The 19,239-nt window shown below is 40.0% G+C and overlaps 1 protein-coding gene across 1 annotated transcript in view; it reads left to right on the top strand.

Moving 5' to 3' along the window:
* Positions 1 to 19,239, top strand: part of FBN1 (fibrillin 1) — a 273,921-nt gene that overhangs the window by 187,165 nt on the left and 67,517 nt on the right. Inside the window, exons 32-40 of the mRNA XM_068963729.1 lie at positions 8,277 to 8,399; positions 8,554 to 8,676; positions 10,101 to 10,226; positions 12,156 to 12,278; positions 13,998 to 14,120; positions 14,419 to 14,583; positions 16,881 to 16,949; positions 17,046 to 17,171; positions 18,631 to 18,753. Coding sequence (XP_068819830.1) covers positions 8,277 to 8,399; positions 8,554 to 8,676; positions 10,101 to 10,226; positions 12,156 to 12,278; positions 13,998 to 14,120; positions 14,419 to 14,583; positions 16,881 to 16,949; positions 17,046 to 17,171; positions 18,631 to 18,753 — 1,101 coding nt within the window. The remainder of the gene's footprint in view (positions 1 to 8,276; positions 8,400 to 8,553; positions 8,677 to 10,100; positions 10,227 to 12,155; positions 12,279 to 13,997; positions 14,121 to 14,418; positions 14,584 to 16,880; positions 16,950 to 17,045; positions 17,172 to 18,630; positions 18,754 to 19,239) is intronic.

The following is a 19,239-nucleotide window of genomic DNA, read 5'->3' as shown; positions in this document are numbered from 1 at the left end:
AACTTGTCACATTTTAGATTGGTTCTAAGCTGAGGGTTTTTTTTTCCCCCTTTACCTAAGAAAAAAGGCATATGAGAAAAATTGCCACCATAAATAATTTTATAAATATCAACATTTTATGAGGTTAAAAATAGCATTTTATGTCAAAGTAGTTAACATGATAATTACTAAACATTCATTTCTCTTTATTAAAGCCAACTTTTCCCAATAGCCTCCACTGTCAACTCTTTCTTTAATGTTTTATAAGTGAAATTACTTTTTGAAGAAACACATCCTACAACTCATATATTTCATCAGTTCTCATCAGTCTTCAATTATTTTTAAATTAGTGTGCTTTTGATGCATTAAATTGCTTTTGCCCTATAGATTCCTGTAGATCTCATGAAGTGGTAATTAAACCATAACTGTTGCTTGTTTAATAGCACAAAAGAAAGTCTTTTCACAATATTTGTAGGAGATTATTCAATTAAACATCAAATGGAGGAAGTCACTCTGAGTTAATAATGTTGCTTCTAAGTGTTAATCGATTTTCAAACTTGAGGCAATGATGGAGTAGTACATGGAATAATAAAGTTTTACTGTAGTCACCTATAGTAATAAAACAGATTATGGGATTTAGCATAATTTAAGACACAATGAAGGAACTTCCCTGGTGGTCCAGTGGTTAAGAATCCACCTGGCAATGCAGGGAACACCGGTTCAATCCCTGATCCAGGAAGATCCCACACGCCTTGGGGCAACTCAGCCCATGCACCACAACTACTGAAGCCCATGCGCCCTGGAACCCGTGCTCTGCAACAAGAGAAGCCACCGCAATGAGAAGCCTGCTCACCTCAATTAGAGTCCCTGCTCTTTGCAACTGGAGAAAGCCGGTGTGCACCAATGAAGACCCAGCACAGCCACAAATAAATACATTTTAAAATAAAATAGAAAAACCACACATCATGGAGACCATGGTGGGCTTGAATTAGTTAACTGCATAATTTCTTTACAAATAATAGACTTTAATTTCAAAAACCAGTTTGGTAAGCCATTGTGACTTAAACATTAAAATACTTGCTGACTGGTGATGTTAACTGATGTTAGTTATATCAATCTTTTTCAAGAAAGTTTCCAATATATGTGCTATCATTTTAAACTGTTCAATAATGCGATTTCAAAAATATAGATATACAGATGTCACCAATAAATTGCTGTTCATTCAAAAAATGACAGGTTTTAGCCAAGTTATAAAAAGAAGCATGTAGTTAGAATGCTTTCATGTCACTATATTAGTCTTCATATGAAGCATGACTAGGGTTCCATTCTGTTACATGGCACAGAGTTTAAAATCCCTAGTCCTCATGTGTTCCCTGGGGTACAAATGATGCTTAAATCAGCCTGTGTGTGGTTCAAGATTTATTTTTAGCTTTCAGTAACAATTTAAGACCTAGGGTAAGGGGTGTTGGTCTGGTAGTAACACAAGGGAAGGTAGGACGGTTGTGTATTTCATTTTACCTAGTAGAGGCTAATACTGTTGCTTGGCCAAGTTGAACTCACTGAAATTCAACCCAGAGAACCATGATACTTATGAAGGGAGACGTTAATCCAATGGGACAGTCTTCATTCTCTGTACGAAAAAGATCTCTAGAATTTCATACTCTAAATTTCAGCTAAAGAGGCACGTGCAGAGGCTGACTGTTTTAGATCTCTTACCATGAAGAAAGCTTAAATTTTCATGCAACATTAATACCATTTTAGGTAAATAAGGTATAATGTATATAATGTCCTTGGCACAGTGCTTGGCATATAATATCTGGTTAGTAAATAGTAGTTATTGTTGTCATTATAAAATGAGTCACATAGATGCAGTGTCTAGAGGCCATTTTAATTAAAAACATAACTTCTAGGCTAGCAGAATTCTGTGATACTATTTACTAAGATGCTTGAAATCAGTTTAAAGAAGGAAAATCTTACTCTCTATATTAAAAGGCTTGTTTTTTGTAACTGAGTTTATACAGACACTAGGCTATAGTTACAAGAGCTGTGTACTCCTCATTAAATGAGATGACCCCAGTTTTACATTCAGAACAGCAGTCTTTTAGTAAATCGCATAAACAGAAACATGGATTTGAAGTCCAAGAAATATTCTGTATCTTCCCCCAAGGGCCAGCATCCCCCTTCCCACTTCAAATTATAACCTATAATGATTTTTCAATTGCATAAAATTCAGCTAGTACTGTAGGGAGAATAATTGAATTTCATGGCCCTTTTGATATCACAGTAGTGTGGCATATGATATTCTCATGTAATGGAGTAGAATTCTGAATTTTATTCCTAGTTCTTTTACTGGTTCAGGAGCTTTGGGAAAATCACCAGGGTGCCCCATAGCTATGCAAGTGTTCCCCTTGGGTTAGAAGCCCTGCAGTGGAGGATGGAGGAGAGGGTGCCTTAGGGCAGGAAGAAAAAGAGGTTCTCTGTAAATCCTGCTATTAACAACCAAGGGTATCACATTGGATTGGAAATGACTTACACAAACAGGAATTGGCAGCAAGTTTGGTATACTTAAAAACAAGTTTTTAAAAATCTGAGCCAAAATGTTTTGTTTTTTTTTTAATCCCATCTAACTGGGACTCTTTTAGCCTGCTATTAGTTTAAAATTAGTATCACTTACAACTTAGAATACCATCAGGTTACCTTGGTGATAGTACGTTAAAGAAAAGTGTTTATAATGTCCCAGGCAACTAATGTAAATAGAGATATGTATCTTGCCTAATGGGATAAGAAGCCCAGTGAAGAACAAACCTGGAAATATATTTTGATGATAGATAAAAGAAATATATCTACTTATATTTCTGTACAAAGTATATGTATATTTTAAATGAATTACCTTATAAAGGAGTCATAAAAATATGTATGCTATTTCATAGAGAGGAATTTTGTTTCATGAGAACTTTAAAAATGTCCTCTGGGTTCCATTACAGCTTTGTCTAAATATTTCAGCTCCCCTGTCATTACTGATTGTTTCCATTTTAACAAATAAACATGTTTTTCCCCCCAATCACTTTAGCAGTGTTCAGAATCCACCCACTGACTTACATTCCCAGCCCACACAGATGTTAAGGGTTTCTTCTTGCTCCTTAAGCTTTGTTCAAATTGTGGATAAGGCTGAGGGGAACATTCGATTTAATGAAAGGAGAAGAGACATTTTCTTATAACCTAGAATGTGGCTCTTCAATCCTTGTTTTATGGGGGCTGGATTACAGGTTTTCCTGTGGTCCACACATACAAGGAATGTGTATTCTGATTCTCATTCTGATTCTTCTGGTTCTCATTCTACACAGTTGTGATCAGACAACAGTTTGGAAGAAGGAAAACTGAGTTTCTGAGTTTCTTGGTGGCTCCTAGCTTTCTCATGCTAATCTGTTCGAACCACCTCCTATCACGTGCTTACTCAGTCAGTGAGTAAAGCATACGATTTTTTTTTTTTTGGAATATCAGTTATTTTATTTTATTTATTGGAGTATAGTTGCTTTACAGACATGTGATTAAAATCAGGATTGTTTTCAGTTGAAATAGCATGAGTAATTCAATATTCTGTAATGGTCCATAGGAGAAAAGAATCTTAAAAAAGAGTGGATATATGTGTATGTGTAATTGATTCACTTTGCTATCCACCTGAAACTAATACAATATTGTAAATCAACTATACTCCAATAAAAAAATTTTTTAATAGCAGGATTGCTGGGCAATTCCATTTCAGTCTTTCTGCTTTACATAGGAGACATGTTGCCGTGGGTGTAGTCCATGAAAGAGAATCATATACTTCAAAACCACCAGCCCTCAGTGAAAATTTGCCCTCATTTCCTTCCAGCTCCTTATCACTGCTAATTGTCCTCCACTGGCTGGTAGCCTGTGAAAACTCCATGGGTGTTCAGTTAAATAATCTTGGCTCAAATGTGGGTCCAAATTGAAAAATGCAAGTAGCCTTCACGTTTGGCCTCTCCATTCACTCTCAGGTCCCCTTCCCCACCGCCTCCCCACAGAGATTCCACAGCATGCCAGCCCTGCTGGACTCGATGCCCAGAGACTGACCCCACCTGGCAGGAAGGCAAGCATTGGAGTGGATGACACAGCCTCTCCCAACATGGCTGTCCAAGGGGGCCAGAGCAGCTCAGAGCACAAGCTCTTTCTCTAGTGTCAGATCCAAGTGGAGCCCACCCCGAGCCTGGGCATGGGGTCTGCCCACACTACACCCTTGCTCTTCACAAGAGCCACGCCAGCGGGACCTTGGAGTCTCTGAGAGGGAGCTTTGGTGGGGGGAAGGAGGTTGCAGTGTCAGCCCTAAATTTGAATTTCTTTGCTTTTCTTGGCTTGTGCTTAATCTTAAAAAGGAATTTTCTGTCTGGAGCAAACTTGTGGGGGAAAGAGAACACTTGTGCAGAAAGAGATGTTCTTGGCAAGCGTGTGCTTTGTTTCCTTCGTATTATTGAAGAGTAGAGTGTTTGAATACGGTGTTTTTGTTTGCTTCTTTCCCTTATGGCTCAGTTTCCCCTTCTGTTTGCTTTTACAATGAAGTACAGTCTTAGGCCCAAGTCTTCCATGGGAGCAATTAATGAATAATAGTTGGTGTGTACATGCACATACACACACACATGCAGAAAACTTTTATTCAGTGATGTCTTTAGACTTTATGACCAAGTCTTTTTAATTCATTTGTTGTAAACCGGTAGTGTAAGCTATTGAGATAATGACTTATGCTAAGATTCACAAAATAGAAAATTGAATATGGCCTCCTGATTTACTCTCTCTCCTTCTATTCCAAAGCCCACGATACATGGCCTCCTCTTACAAACATAATTTCTTTTTGCCTTGAAAACATTGTGGTGAAACTGCAAATATTTTCTTGCATTAGAAATTTATGTTTGTATATTGTTAATGGTAAAAAACAAAAAAAAAGAAGGGAGACTCTCCTTTTTAAAAAAAAAAAGTAATTATTTTCTTAATAGAGATAAAATATGGAAGGTAAAAAAAAACCCACATGAAAAGATTATCTTTGGTCATTAGAAAATTAAAAAGGAAAAGATAACAGGATTATTATATTGACAGGCTATGGATCATCTCTGAAAATTGTACTTAGTAGAAAAGATGAGTGAATATTTCTGTAAGTCTATTAATCCTCAACCAAGACATCTGAAAGCAGACTTCTCATCAGGACTTAGAACAAAGTACTGATGTGACTGAAGAAGTCAGCCTGATATAAGGCAGCCGTGGCTGAAGACAGAGAGCATCAAACAGGGGATGGGACACTGAGTCCCAGGTGCTTCGGGCAAGTTCCCATGCCTTTGGGGACCTCTGTTTCCTCCTCTGAGAAATTGGGGATTAGGAAAGTCATATCCTAAGTTCTTTGCACTTAGAAAATTCCTTGATTCTTAAACATCTGGAGGTTTCAATTCTTAGGCAATGGAAATTCATTGTTTCTGCCTAACTCAGAGATCAGGACACATAAAGATGGGCCATTAAGGCAGGACACTGCAGGGAGTGATTATCTGAGGAAGAAGGACGTGTCGGTGGCCCTGCCTGGGAGCCTGGAGTTCAGGGTAACTTTTTTGAATTCCCTGCTTATTTACCACTATTATCCTTCGGCTGGCCCTCCTCCTCATTTCCTTGGAATGTGCCATGCTCAATTAGTCAGTTGGTTAAAGCTCCCAGTCATAAGTTTAAAGCTGCCTGGTATGTGCCTCCCTTGACCTGCCTTAATAACTCAGTAGGTTCATGTGGCTGCCAAGGTTACTTTAAAATTCACCTACACAATACATTGTCACTATCAGGACATTCTTCCAGGTATGTTTTCATTTCACTTATTAGTGATACTGCAAAGTATTTTTGTAGGAAAAAATGGCATTATTGTATTTTGTGTTTGCTCTAGAAGCTATAAAGAAGCCAAACGATCTCAGGACCATTTCAGAACTGCAGATGGAGCCTTTGGCAAATAGCATGCTTCCAAACACTTTCAAACCATCTAATTGGGCTTCTTAAGTAAACAAAAGGATAAACATTAGTTGCTTGCCCAGTTTTTTTTATGCCACTATTCAAGTGATTGCTGAAAATTCTTGCAACATTTCATATGCCAAGATTTGCCTTCTTGATCTAAGTTTTGTGTTAAATGTTGGTTTCCATATAGAGTCATAGTATCCATCCATACCTAAGAGCTCTTGTTCTTAGTTAATGAAAAAGTTGATTATGAGGTTATAATGTTTTTCATTATATAATGGATTAATTTTGGGAAATAAGATTCTGGTACCAGTTCCAATTACGATCACCAACTCCTTGTCTTACTTTTCAGCTCCAGTTCTGACAACCATCTACCTGGAGATAGTGTCAGATTCCACAGGTTAAGGGATCAGTCCCATACGATTATGCCCACTTCAGATGCCAATTACAAGTCTAGGTTGTTTGTTGCGTGAGCTTCTGACCAACTGGCTATAAATCAGAAGCTCCTATTACTCCTTCCTTAGGTTTGATTAACTTGCTAGAGTACCTCACAGAACTCAGGAAACCAGTTTATTCATTTGATCTATCAATTTAGTATAACAGTGTATAGGGGTTTCCCAGATGGCACTAGTGGTAAAGAATCCACCCGCCAATGCAGGAGATGCAGGTTCAGTCCTTGGGTGGGGAAGATCCCCTGGAGTAGAAAATGGCATCCCACTCCAGTGTTCCTGCCTGGAAACTTCCATGGACAGAGGACCGTGGCAGGCTGCAGTCCATGGGGTTGCAAAGAGTCGGACGTGACTGAGCATGAGCACAGCACGTTAAAAGTGTGTAACTCAGGAGGAGGCTTTCCATACTGTTCATGGAGAGCTGGACCATAAAGAAGGCTGAGTGCCAAGGATTGATGTTTTCAAACTGTGGTGCTGGAGAAGACTCTTGAGAGTCTCTTGGACAGCAAGGAGATCAAACCAGTCAATCCTAAAGGAAACGCTGAATATTCATTGGAAGGACTGATGCTGAAGCTGAAACTCCAATACTTCGGTCACCTGATGTGAAGAGCTGACTCACTGGAAAACACCCTGATGCTGGGAAAGACTGAAAGCGGGAGGAGAAGGGGATGACAGAGGATGAGATGGTTGGATGGCATCACCAACTCGATGGACATGAGTTTGAGTAAGCTCTAGCAGTTGGTGATAGACAGGGAAGCTTGGCGAGCTGCAGTCCATAGGGTCTCAAAGAGTCGGACATACGTAACTGAGCGACTGAACTGAATCAGAGATTGGCTCTCTTGGCAACCAGCCCCATCCTGAAGTGCTTTCCAAAAGTTGCCTCATTAACATAACAAAGACACCTTTATCACTCTTAGCACTTAGGAAATTCCAAGGGTTTTAGGAGTTCTGTGCCAGAAACAGGATAAAGACCTAATATGTATTTCTTCTTATAAATCACAATATCACAGGAAGCTAAAAATATTTCACTTCATGCTTTATATTCTCTTCTATAACACTTCTGTATTACAGAATCTATCTTGATTACCTTTGGAAATGGAATTTTTAAGAATGGAGAATTTTTGAGAATTTAGAGTCTTTTAACAATGTGACCTTAGACTGGTTCTTGTTTTACTGAAAAATATCTTTTAAATTGATTTGAGTTTTACAAGAAATATTCAAGAAGACTTGGGTCCCAAAGTGCTAGGACTCAAAAAAGATGGTTCACACACTACCTTAAGGGATATTCTCTATAAATGCTTGAATTAGCAATACCTAAAGTGAAACATTTATAGAAGTAAAGTGTGATTACACTATTGTACAATGTTTTACATTTTAAACATTAAATATATTTAGTTAATAGAATAGGATTGAAAACGTTTTCTAACATGCCAACATTGTATTCCTTTTTCTATATAAGATACGAAAGCAATGTGCATCATTTCTCTATAGTTAATTTAGTGAAAATGTTGGGAATAGAAACATATGACCATGAGCATTAATAGAATGTTAGGCAGCTCACTCTTTTTTTTGAGATCTTCAACTGGAATGAGGTTTCATTTTGTTTTGCGGTAACTGAACACTTAAAATAACGGAAAATAGTTAATGTTAACAATAAGAAGTAGCATCATATTGTTCTTTGTATCTTGAAGTTTAAAATCATTTGTTTTAAGTAAAGTGTGAACGTCAGTGCTGAATTGATCTCTGTTACACTGTCAGAAGTGTAAAAGCAAGTCAACTTTTGAATATTGCTGAGTTATTTAGCATCTGTGCTAAACTTTTTTTTTCTTTTTAACCCACTGGTTATTTTCCCAGACATCAATGAATGTGAAATTGGAGCGCACAACTGCGACAGACACGCTGTATGTACCAACACAGCAGGAAGCTTCAAATGTAGCTGTAGCCCCGGGTGGATTGGAGATGGCATTAAGTGCACTGGTGGGTTGGAAAAAAAAAAGAAATTGCTTCTTATGAACTGCATGGATTATAAATATGAAAATCTCAGTCCTGTAAAGAAAAATTTAACATGTGTATTATTGATTTTAAATGGCACAGTTTCTGTTCATAATGACATGTCACCTCTTTCCTTAAGACCTGGACGAATGCTCCAATGGAACCCACATGTGCAGCCAACATGCAGACTGCAAGAACACCATGGGCTCCTACCGCTGCCTCTGCAAGGAGGGGTACACGGGCGATGGCTTCACCTGTACAGGTATGCTCATGTTGGAAACAGCTATGTAAAGGGCAGTCAGAAAAGCCAGGTGCTCCATGTCCTTAAAGGCTGGGTCATTTATAGACAATTTGGAACAGAAAACAGTTATTTGAAATGACATTCCTGTGGAATAGAAATTTGTAGCTGAATCAATCAGGGAGATCTCAGAAACTAAATATATATTTACATAGATATATATAGTTAGATAGTTGATGTATGTGTCACTGTATGTGATGATGTCATGAGTTTAAAACAAATCATGCTACCTTTTGTAAACCTTAGCCTTGATATTTTGTGCCTGTGTCTCACTGCTGACTTGTTTTCAATACTGAACCCAAGAGTGAACTTGATGCAAGAACCTACGTGAAGAAGAGAAATGAGATGTTCTGGAGCAGATTATCAGCATATATTTTTTTCCCCTCTAGCCATCATTGTGATCATTCCACATTGCTATAAGTAAGAATTTCATAACTGCTTTGAAAGGAATTCATTCACTTCCAGTTTTACAACATATTAATGCCATCTTCTTGTCAGTGCTAATGCATCATCATAGAATTGATGTGGACTGTCACATATATTTAAATATATATGATTGGAACCATTGTATAAAGAGATGATACACTTATGACCATATGTATACAGACAGCATTTTTTAAAGTCAGGGCACTGACATTAAATAAGATACTGAGGAGTATTTCTCATTGGCCATTAGGTAGCATAGCTGCTTATATGACCTGAAGCATTAATTTACCCTGAGCACTCTGCTCACAAGAAGTCATTTAAACATAAAAAAGGCTGAGGCCCAGTAAGTGATTTGCCTGGATTTTGTTTTAACTCACTAAAAGTTTCATCATATTTGAAATTGTTTTTGCTTAACCCAGTAAAGTTTTGTCATCACAAACCTCCCATCACTTTCTAGAAAATACTCCAAGTTTCATGTACCAGGCATGTATGGTTCGTGTGTTTGATGTTTAATGACTGTGATTATTAGCAAAACTCAGAAGATATTAAGTAGATAGGACTTTTTGGTCTCTTCAATAGCTGCTATTCTAGGTCTTTTGCTGCCCATCTGATCTGAGCCTAGATTTTGAGAATCAGGCACAAACCATGATATGTTATTTCCTGCCATGGATATATCCTCACGTTGACTATCCTGCTTGCAGAAGCCTGAATGTGAATGATCCCTTTAACTTATTACCCACGTTACATCATTAGAGATAACTTAGCATTCAGGATTCTGTCTCTGAACCCCATGTTTACTACATATTTAATACTGACATTCAAAAGAGAAAAGTGAGTTTCAATGTTTCAAGTAGAAATTATGGTGACTAGTACCTTCTGGAAGTTCACAAGTGTAAAAGTTCTCAGACCTGAGCAACAGAAAGCTCCTAAAAAGAGTAACTTGTGTTTCTTTCTGGCTGTAGATCTTGATGAGTGCTCTGAGAATCTAAATCTGTGTGGCAACGGCCAGTGCCTTAATGCCCCAGGAGGATACCGCTGTGAATGTGACATGGGCTTTGTGCCCAGTGCTGATGGGAAAGCCTGTGAAGGTAACTGACGGGGATGCTGCCCTGGGCTTTGCGGGCCGGATGAGATTAGATTATTTAAATGTTCCTGGTGGTTTTTGTCTGTTTTTTTTGTTGTTGTTGTTTTTTACACCAAGGTGTGTTTTGGCTTCCCATCTAATGTGTTGGTTCAGTTTGTGTAGAGATTGGGTGTCCAGCCAGACCACTTCTTTTTGTGCAGAGAAAAATCTCAGCTTCTTGGCCCTAAGCTTCTTCACATCCAACTTTGGCCAGGTGGTTTGCAAGAGCACACCCATTTAGTCATAGGGAGAATGAGGATAACCAACTCAATGCAGCATATTCATCCTCATTGCTGGGGGAAAGAGCTCAAAGTGCTGGTGCCCTAATAGAGAAGGATTCTTTTTAAATACGGGAACACAGTTTTTAATATCAGCTATGGTTTGGTTTCTAGAAATAAAGGTTTTAAAATACCAGCAGACTGAATGGTCTTGTCCATAGAATAATGTCCTGGGTATGTCTCAGATGGTCTCTAAATATCTAATACATATAACATGGAACAGTCTTTTGCAAATCCATTCAGTAAGGGGTCCCTAGGGATAATACCGTATGTCACAACGTCTCTTAGCATAAGGCCCTGTCTTTCTGAGAAGTGCTGGTCAGACAGGAAGAGTCCTGAGAACCTGTTGCCTAAGGATGGATCCCACCAGGAAACACAAGATTCTTCTCTTTTACCCACGCTTGTCAAATCTAAGCACATTATCATCCCTCATTGAGAAGAATTAGCGACCACAGTAAACTGAGAAGATTTCAGTAGAAATTAACACATGATAACGATTGACAGTAGAAGTTTAAACAAGACCTTGATTAATGTCTCAACTAATAGTTGTTGCCTGTTACTAGGACATTAACTCCAAAATTAATCTTTAGCTATGAGCTGTATACTGATTCTCTCATATAGTTCTACGTAAATACTTTTCTTTGTTATGAAACCATTGGGTGTTCTTCACACAGTTTATATGAAGTAGGCAGAGTTTGATAAAAAAAATTCCTCTGAGGCAAAAAACTAATAATGCTCTTGACCATGTGCCTAATGCCTTGTTTACTTTTCTTACTGCAAACATCCAAGGAAAACAGGTACTGTGCCACCTCTGGGAACAGAAATAGGCACAGTGAAAGTTTTGCTTCCCTTAATGCTATAAGGCAAGGTTTTGTTTGTTTGTTTGTTCTTAATATAAATCATCACTGGCAGAATGCTCATGGCTATTAAAAGCCAGTCTCAAGGCTGAAAATGTGCCTGTGTGCACAAGCAGAATGTTAACGTGAGGCAAGGACAAGCCTGGAAAATGCGTCTGCAGTTTTTAGATCTCCATCAGCAGTTGCAAACACACACCACAGTACTAGGGACACAGAGGACTGTATAAACTGATGATAAAAGTTACCACAAAGACTTTGGGGTTCTTAAAATTTTAACTCACTATAAAAACAAGAATATATAGATGAGAGCAACCAAAGAATTTAGTCTTAAGTGGGCTCATTTGGTTCTTCCTTTACAAAAGTGATGTGGACCCACATAAAACACCCTAAATGGGCTAACGTATATGTGAAATGCCTAGCCCTCTGCTTGGCATGTAGTAGGGGCTGAGAAAAGGGAAGTTCTGCATGGGGATGACCCACAGAGATGTTATGGGGAGGGAGGTGGGAGGGGGGGTTCATGTTTAGGAACACATGTAAGAATTAAAGATTAAAAAAAAAAAAAAAAAGAAAAGGGAAGTTCTCACCTAGGAGACTTCCTAACAGATGACAGATCATCTGAAAGCCTATAGGAAAAGGACCTAGATTGATGTCACATAGTCTTCATTTTCTTAATAATAACATCACTTGCCTTATTACATTAGGTAGCTTCTTTGGCAAGAACAATAGTTTAATTGCTCCCCCTTTCCATTGTTCCCTAAGATATCGATGAGTGCTCTCTTCCGAACATCTGTGTTTTTGGAACTTGCCACAACCTCCCTGGCCTGTTCCGCTGTGAATGTGAGGTCGGCTATGAACTGGACAGAAGTGGTGGGAACTGCACAGGTAAGGCTTCCATTCACACCAAGATCTGCTCTCAGGCGTCCCAGGGGACCCAGCTGCTGGTGTCTTGCGGGGACCACACAAGGTTTTTCATGGAGTTGCAAAAGAAAAGCAGGGAGAAGCATTAGGAACCACAGAATAAATTTCTTCAGACCTGGCACCAATTAGATGTGAGGGTGCAGAGGAAAAAGTTGAGGAGAGCTCAAAGTGCAGTCAGTAGCCTTAGATACAAGTTTGTGGCTACAGAGGCATGTTCCCATAGTTCCTTTTCTTGCACACATTTTGGAGAGTTTCCTTTTGCAAGCTGTGCCCTGGGATCGTGGATTTCATCTTGAACTTCTCTGCTGAGACACTCACTTCAGAGTGTTAACCAGAGAACATGGTCCATAACAGTCAGCCACCCATTTCTAGTGTGTAGATCATTTTCTTGTGGAGCAAAGAACCTTCCAGGAACGTAAGGAAGAAGCTAGAAAAGCTGTAGGAGGCATTCTGTAGACGACTGTCCCTCGGTTCACTTCGGCACTGAGTTAAAACTTTGAGAGCCATTTTCAGGTCTTCATCCTCCTTCCGTTCAATGATCCTAAGGAAACAGATTCCATTCTGTATGGGATCAGGATTTCAAGAAAACCCCAGTTTTTCCAGCTACCTAAACAAGCCGTGACTCAGTGGCTCAATTATGACCACCATCACCACCTCCCTGAAATTGCTCTGGATCACAGCATTCTTCCCCAGGCACCCCTTCTTCTCTTGGTTTTCCTAAAAACAATTATGACACCAAGTCAGTTTCTAGCATACTGCAGCGAGTCAGCTCTCCCTGGCCATGCTTCTCCCCCATGTCTCACATCACCACCAGCATCATTCCTTCCTCCCCACCCTGATTGCTCTTAGTCTGCCCTGCCCGCTCTAAGATCCCATGAGATTTGAGCGAAAGCGTTTTTCACAACAGAACCTCCAGAAGGGTTACCAGGTCCGAGCAGGAGGAGCAGAGGGGAAGGGATCATCCTCAGTCCCCCATCTCCTCTCTCTGAATCAGCTTGTCTGGTTTTGAATATTTCACAAGTGTTCAAAATAGACAAAAGGATTACACAGGGATGGCATTTGCCAAAACCCATGTCCTAAATATCTGGAACTCCGTTTTTGGAATAGAAACTGAAAGGGAAATATTCAGCCCAGCATTAGTAACGGGAGAGAGACTCTTAGTAGGCCTGAAGGAACATGCTAAGCTTCGTGCATGTGGTCTGTGCTTGCGCTCAGCTACAGCAAGGCCAGTCCGCCCAGCGGGGGAAGCAGCAGAAGTCGCCTGCTCCGGCCGCTTCCCTGAGACATCTTGCTCTCATTTGATAAAATAACAAGCTGCACATATTAAATAGATTTTCTTAAAACCTGTGTCTGAATTTTTGGTTGACCTGAGGTCACAGTAGTGTTTTGTTTTCAGTTACCTTCACTGGAATATTTTTCCTTGTTCCAAAGTTATATTTTCTCCTGATGACAAATTTGAATGTTAAATGTGTTCCAGGGGAAAGAGACCAAAGGCTATGACATATTTCCTTCCTGAGGGATTTTGTTTCAGAAGTGGAAGACTATATTTCTAGGGGCAATTATAACTGGAAACTCTTTAAAAATTTGAGTTGGGAGCCCGAGATTTTGGTGCTACTGTTTTACAGTGACGCCTGCCCCACATTGGCTCAGGTAATAACTCTGGCCCTTGCTGTTCGGTTCTAGACGTTAATGAATGCCTGGATCCAACCACGTGCATCAGTGGGAACTGTGTCAATACTCCAGGCAGCTATACCTGTGACTGTCCACCCGATTTTGAGCTGAATCCAACTCGAGTTGGCTGTGTCGGTAAGATCTTAAACACTTTTCAGAGAAACACACTGTTGGTTATTTCTAAGGCAACATGGAACATTGCATTCTCAACTTCTGAAAAAAGTAATAAAATAATACAATGAAATGTAAACATTTCCTGGATCTGGTTTGTATTTTCAGGTCCTTTTCTCTAGGTCAGTTCCCAGTGTCTGTGTTGCGGCACTTTTTAGTTTAAATTATGGTTTTTAAACAGTTTTAGAAGTAGGTTTGAATTTTCAACCCTGACGTAGAAAGAATTTGCCTGACACTTCTTTTGTTTGCATGTGGTAAATAGATACCCGCTCTGGAAACTGCTATTTGGATATCCGTCCTCGGGGAGACAATGGAGATACAGCCTGCAGCAATGAAATTGGAGTTGGTGTTTCCAAGGCTTCCTGCTGCTGTTCTCTGGGTAAAGCCTGGGGCACTCCTTGTGAGCTGTGCCCGCCTGTGAACACATGTAAGTGGACATCCTCCTATTCATTATTATTATTAGTCCAGCTCCACCCAGTTCTCCTGTGTAGCTCCAGAGGATAGAAGCCACAGAGAGAGGGAGCTGCTACTGGTCTGTATTCTTAAGTTGGTGAAGGGAGTGGGGGTTGAGGGGTCGAGATCATTCATTTCAGCCCTGCTGGGGACTCCCACTCCCAATGTGGGAGTCTGAATGCCTCTCCAGTTGGCTTGCACTCAAAGGTCAGGTGGCACAGGTAACATCTCATTTCTGTCTGAGTATAAAGAAGAAAGCATTATTTTAAATAAGGTTTTCCAGACTAGGTTACTTATGTCATATTTGGACACGTTGATCTCTCCTCTTGTCATCTGTTGGCTGGTTTTAGAAGCTCTAGGACAGAGTGGAGTTTCCCTGGGTAAAAAAGAAGCCATTAGTTAAGCAAATATGAAATGGAAGATTGTTCCAGTCTTATGGTATGACTTAAAGGTTTAGAATGTGTTTTAAGGACAGAAATAATTAGTCTTTGAAAAACAAACAGCTTTCCATTTTTCTAAGTGGATGCTGTATTATGACTCAGAGTCAGATATAGCTTCCAGAGCAAAAGTCAGTGCCTGCTCCTTATCAGGTATATTGAGATAGGTATTGATTCTTTCTTTGTTGAAGGGTCACTTGCTCAGTTTCTCTAAGGTAATTTGTTGAGTACCTAGAAGATATACTCTGTGTGTGCAAAGGTAATAATTCATGGATAATTGGATGGATAATTCTAGTCTAATTGCTAGTTCTTGCTTTCCGGGAGCATGCTGCTGCTGCTAAGTCACTTCAGTCGTGTCCGACTCTGTGTGACCCCATAGACGGCAGCCCACCAGGCTCCCCCGTCCAGTGTAGCAAAATACTACCTAAACATGAAAGCTGTTATTCAATGTAGACCTCAATAAGAGAAGAAACAAGAGCAGACTGAGTGCCATGAGTGGAAGAAAGAGTGTTCCTGTTTCCAGTTAGCACTCTGTCACTTGCCACACATGTAACCTTGGAGTAATCAAGCCTATGTCTTCATTCATAAGGTGCCTCATAGGATTAAATGAAGTCATTCCTGTAAAGCACTCAGCACAGAAATGAATGCTTGGCAGGCACCCCTTTCTTTCCTTTCTTTAGAAACAGAAGTCAGTTCTGAGTGGCAGTGCGTGGTGATAACTTGGTACATTTTTCAATTGGGGCTTGAAGGAAGGGAATGACATGAAATAGGAGACTTCAGAAGAATGGACAGTCACAGAAAGAGGAGGAGAGAAAAATAAAAGAGGAGGATAGTTATTAATAATTTCACTGATGCTGAAAGAATCAAACCAAGATGTTTAGGTGTGTGTGGCGGGGAAGGAGGGTCGGGGGGAGGGGGGTGGGCGGGGATCAGTTCTACTGAGTAAGAATGATAAGCCAAGCATTAGAAGTCCACCCTACCTCAAACTGGATCAGAGCTAGAACTGAGATCTGTGCATGTATACATTTATGCATATATTCATATAATTTCAGAAAACCACAAGGGGGATTATCAGATTTGGAAAGACCATGATGATTATGAAAGAACTGATTCGTATAGATGCTTATCAGAATGCTATAGCAGATGAGGGTCATTCTTATCCATGTGTTCTTGTATGGATCACACTGGTATGTGGTGCTGAAAGAAATGTTTTTGAGTGAAATACTTGGATGACAGAATTATTGCAGGAAACCAAAGGACCCTGTAAAAAGCTGGTTTTGGAAACCAGAGGAATCAGTGTTGCCATCAGCAGAAATGGCGGGGCAAGAAAGCCCTCTAGTCATTAAGGAGAGGAGAGGTAACATCTCATTCAAGAAAGAACAGCTTTTCCTAAGGCTCTGTTTGGAAAAGGTTTTGGAGATAAGCTGGTGAGCAGTATTTAAGGGAAGCTGTGATTCCCAGGAAGTAAGACTGAACAAAACATAAAAATGGAGGAGTTTGTTATAAAATAAAAATGGAAAGAAAAATCTTTAAAAGAAAGAACAGTAGCAATAAAGAATAAAATAGTTCGTAAGAACAAAAGACCAGAGAGTAGGTGGAAGGTTCACAGACTGAGGACAGGAGCCTTATGTTTGGCACATGTAGAGAAAGCCATTAGAAAGCACAAGTATATACAAAGATGTCAGCTTGCTTCAGGTGGGTGGGGTAACTGCCCAAAATTCCTGTAAATGAATATTTTCAGGTGATGTCTATATTTCTCTTGAGGATACTATTTCTAAAGAAATTTTAGATTTCAGAGAACTCAATCTGGTTTTTGTTTTGTTTGCTTCTGTAGCTGAGTACAAAATTCTTTGTCCTGGAGGAGAAGGTTTTCGACCCAACCCTATCACCGTTATATTGGAAGGTAATTCTGTTTCCTTTATCTTAAAGCGTGCCCCTTTGGAACTTCCTTGAGTTGATTTACAATGCTAAAGACATGCTGTTGTTTTCATCTTGATAGATATTGATGAGTGCCAGGAGCTCCCAGGGTTGTGCCAAGGCGGGAAATGTATCAACACCTTTGGCAGCTTCCAGTGCCGCTGTCCCACAGGCTACTACCTGAATGAAGACACCCGAGTGTGTGATGGTAAATGGCCCTTTTAGAATGATAAGTTCTTTCAGATATTGAGAACTGACCTCAAAAACCAGCGTACAGTTAGGCACCAGGAAAACTGAGACTCTAGCAAAATGTCTAAATGCCAATATGGCCAGGTAACTATGCCACAGATGTGGCAGCTTGCACTCATATCAGTGATGTAATATGTTCAGCATACCCTAAATCTCCCTCTTTTCATGAGAAAATTGGCATTTTTGTTATCTTGAGCCATAGTCCCATTTACGCCTACAGTGAATTTTCCATTCTCTTCAGAAAAGCCATTTTTATTGGAGTAGCCCAGGTCTCATTTCAGTGGCTTCTATATTCTGGGCAATTCTGGGCTCCTCGTCTTGTCCTTTACCACTCATTATTTGTACGCAGCATTTAAATGAGCTTCTCTTCTGAGGCAGCTCCTTTGGTTGTATGGTATAAGTGATGACTCCTGTTCATCCTGTGTTACTGAAAAGATGGAGATTATTGACTATTGTTAGCTTTCAGAGCATGTGGACCACTGACTAGTGTGGGGAAATGGTTTTCATCCGTATATAGGAGTTACACACTGATTAGGGAAGAGACCTTCTTGTGTCCTGGAGGAGAAATAGTCCTCTGATTTTCCAAAAGGCTTAATAGGTGACTTCAGCAGTGACAACCTTGTTGAGTAGCAGTCAAACATCACAATGTATACAACACAGCTTAAGACCCATAGAGTTAACAGAAATTAGAATCAACACCTGTGTTTGAAATGGGGAAGGACGCATGATATACGTATTTCTGTGGGCTTATCTTCTGTGCTGTCTTACCACTGCAGATTCATGAAGCCAGTGTTTGATGGCTTTAGTTCAGTTCAGTTCAGTTCAGTTGCTCAGTCGTGTCTGACTCTTTGCGACCCCATGAATTGCAGCATGCCAGGCCTCCCTGTCCATCACCAACTCCCGGAGTTCACTCAAACTCACATCCATCGAGTCGGTGATGCCATGCAGCCATCTCATCCTCTGTCGTCCCCTTTTTCTCCTGCCCCCAATCCCTCCCAGCATCAGAGTCTTTTCCAATGAGTCAACTCTTCACATGATGGCTTCAGGTTATATCAAATTCTTCCTGAGATTTTGTGAACGTATGAAGGACATAGTTGTCTTTCTAAAAGATATTTGAGAATTATCATTCCTCCACATTCCCATAGCTGCATGTGTTTGAGGATGTTTTAGACTCATTTATTAAGAACTCACATCAGAAGGTACATTTTCCTTTTCTAAAAGCCTTTTCCTGAAAATGCACACACATCGGCACAGGCTAAGGACACTGATGAACGAAACATCCACATTCTTATCCGGATTGCAAAGTGCCCTGTGGATGTTCTCTTCCATTATCAACATGTAGATTGACCCCTGAGTCCCAGACCATTCCAAAGAGTGAAATTTCTATACTCACATACCACTTTCTTTTTGGATTATAGATGTGAATGAATGTGAAACTCCCGGAATCTGTGGTCCAGGGACATGTTACAACACTGTTGGCAACTACACCTGTATCTGCCCTCCAGACTACATGCAAGTGAATGGGGGGAATAATTGCATGGGTAAGTCCCAGCTTTTCTTAATAAAGCATGTTCGGTCCTCATCTGCAAAGAGAAAAAGAGCCTCCAACCCCAGCAATTCATCCTCAGTGTTATGTTACTCATCAGAGCGAGTGCTGCCCCCCTTTGCCTCCTCCCCTGTAAACCATAAGTTTGGTCTTTTCTCAGCACCTCGTGTGGGTGGTTGGGAGTTTTCTTTAAAATGTAATGTTGGAAAATCCCAAACAAAGGTTTAATAGTACTTCTTTTGTTTGACTCTGGGTGTATCTTTATACAATGATATTTACAGCACTGACCTACAGTATTAAAACATCATGAGTCGGAAATGAGAAAGTCACTGCCAAGAGCAGTGGAGAATTGTTACTAGGAGACTGGGTGGAGAGTCATGTAAAGTTTATTAAGGCCACAGCTACATAATGACTCAGTTCCATGGCACAAAACACCAGGGAATATATTAGGTTGGCCCAAAAGTTCGTTCAGGTTTTTAGT

Source organism: Capricornis sumatraensis, chromosome 2, assembly GCF_032405125.1.
Source record: "Capricornis sumatraensis isolate serow.1 chromosome 2, serow.2, whole genome shotgun sequence".
NCBI classification, from domain to species: domain Eukaryota; kingdom Metazoa; phylum Chordata; class Mammalia; order Artiodactyla; family Bovidae; genus Capricornis; species Capricornis sumatraensis.
Note: the sequence above shows the minus strand (reverse complement) of the source record. Positions and strands in the feature narration are given on the sequence as shown.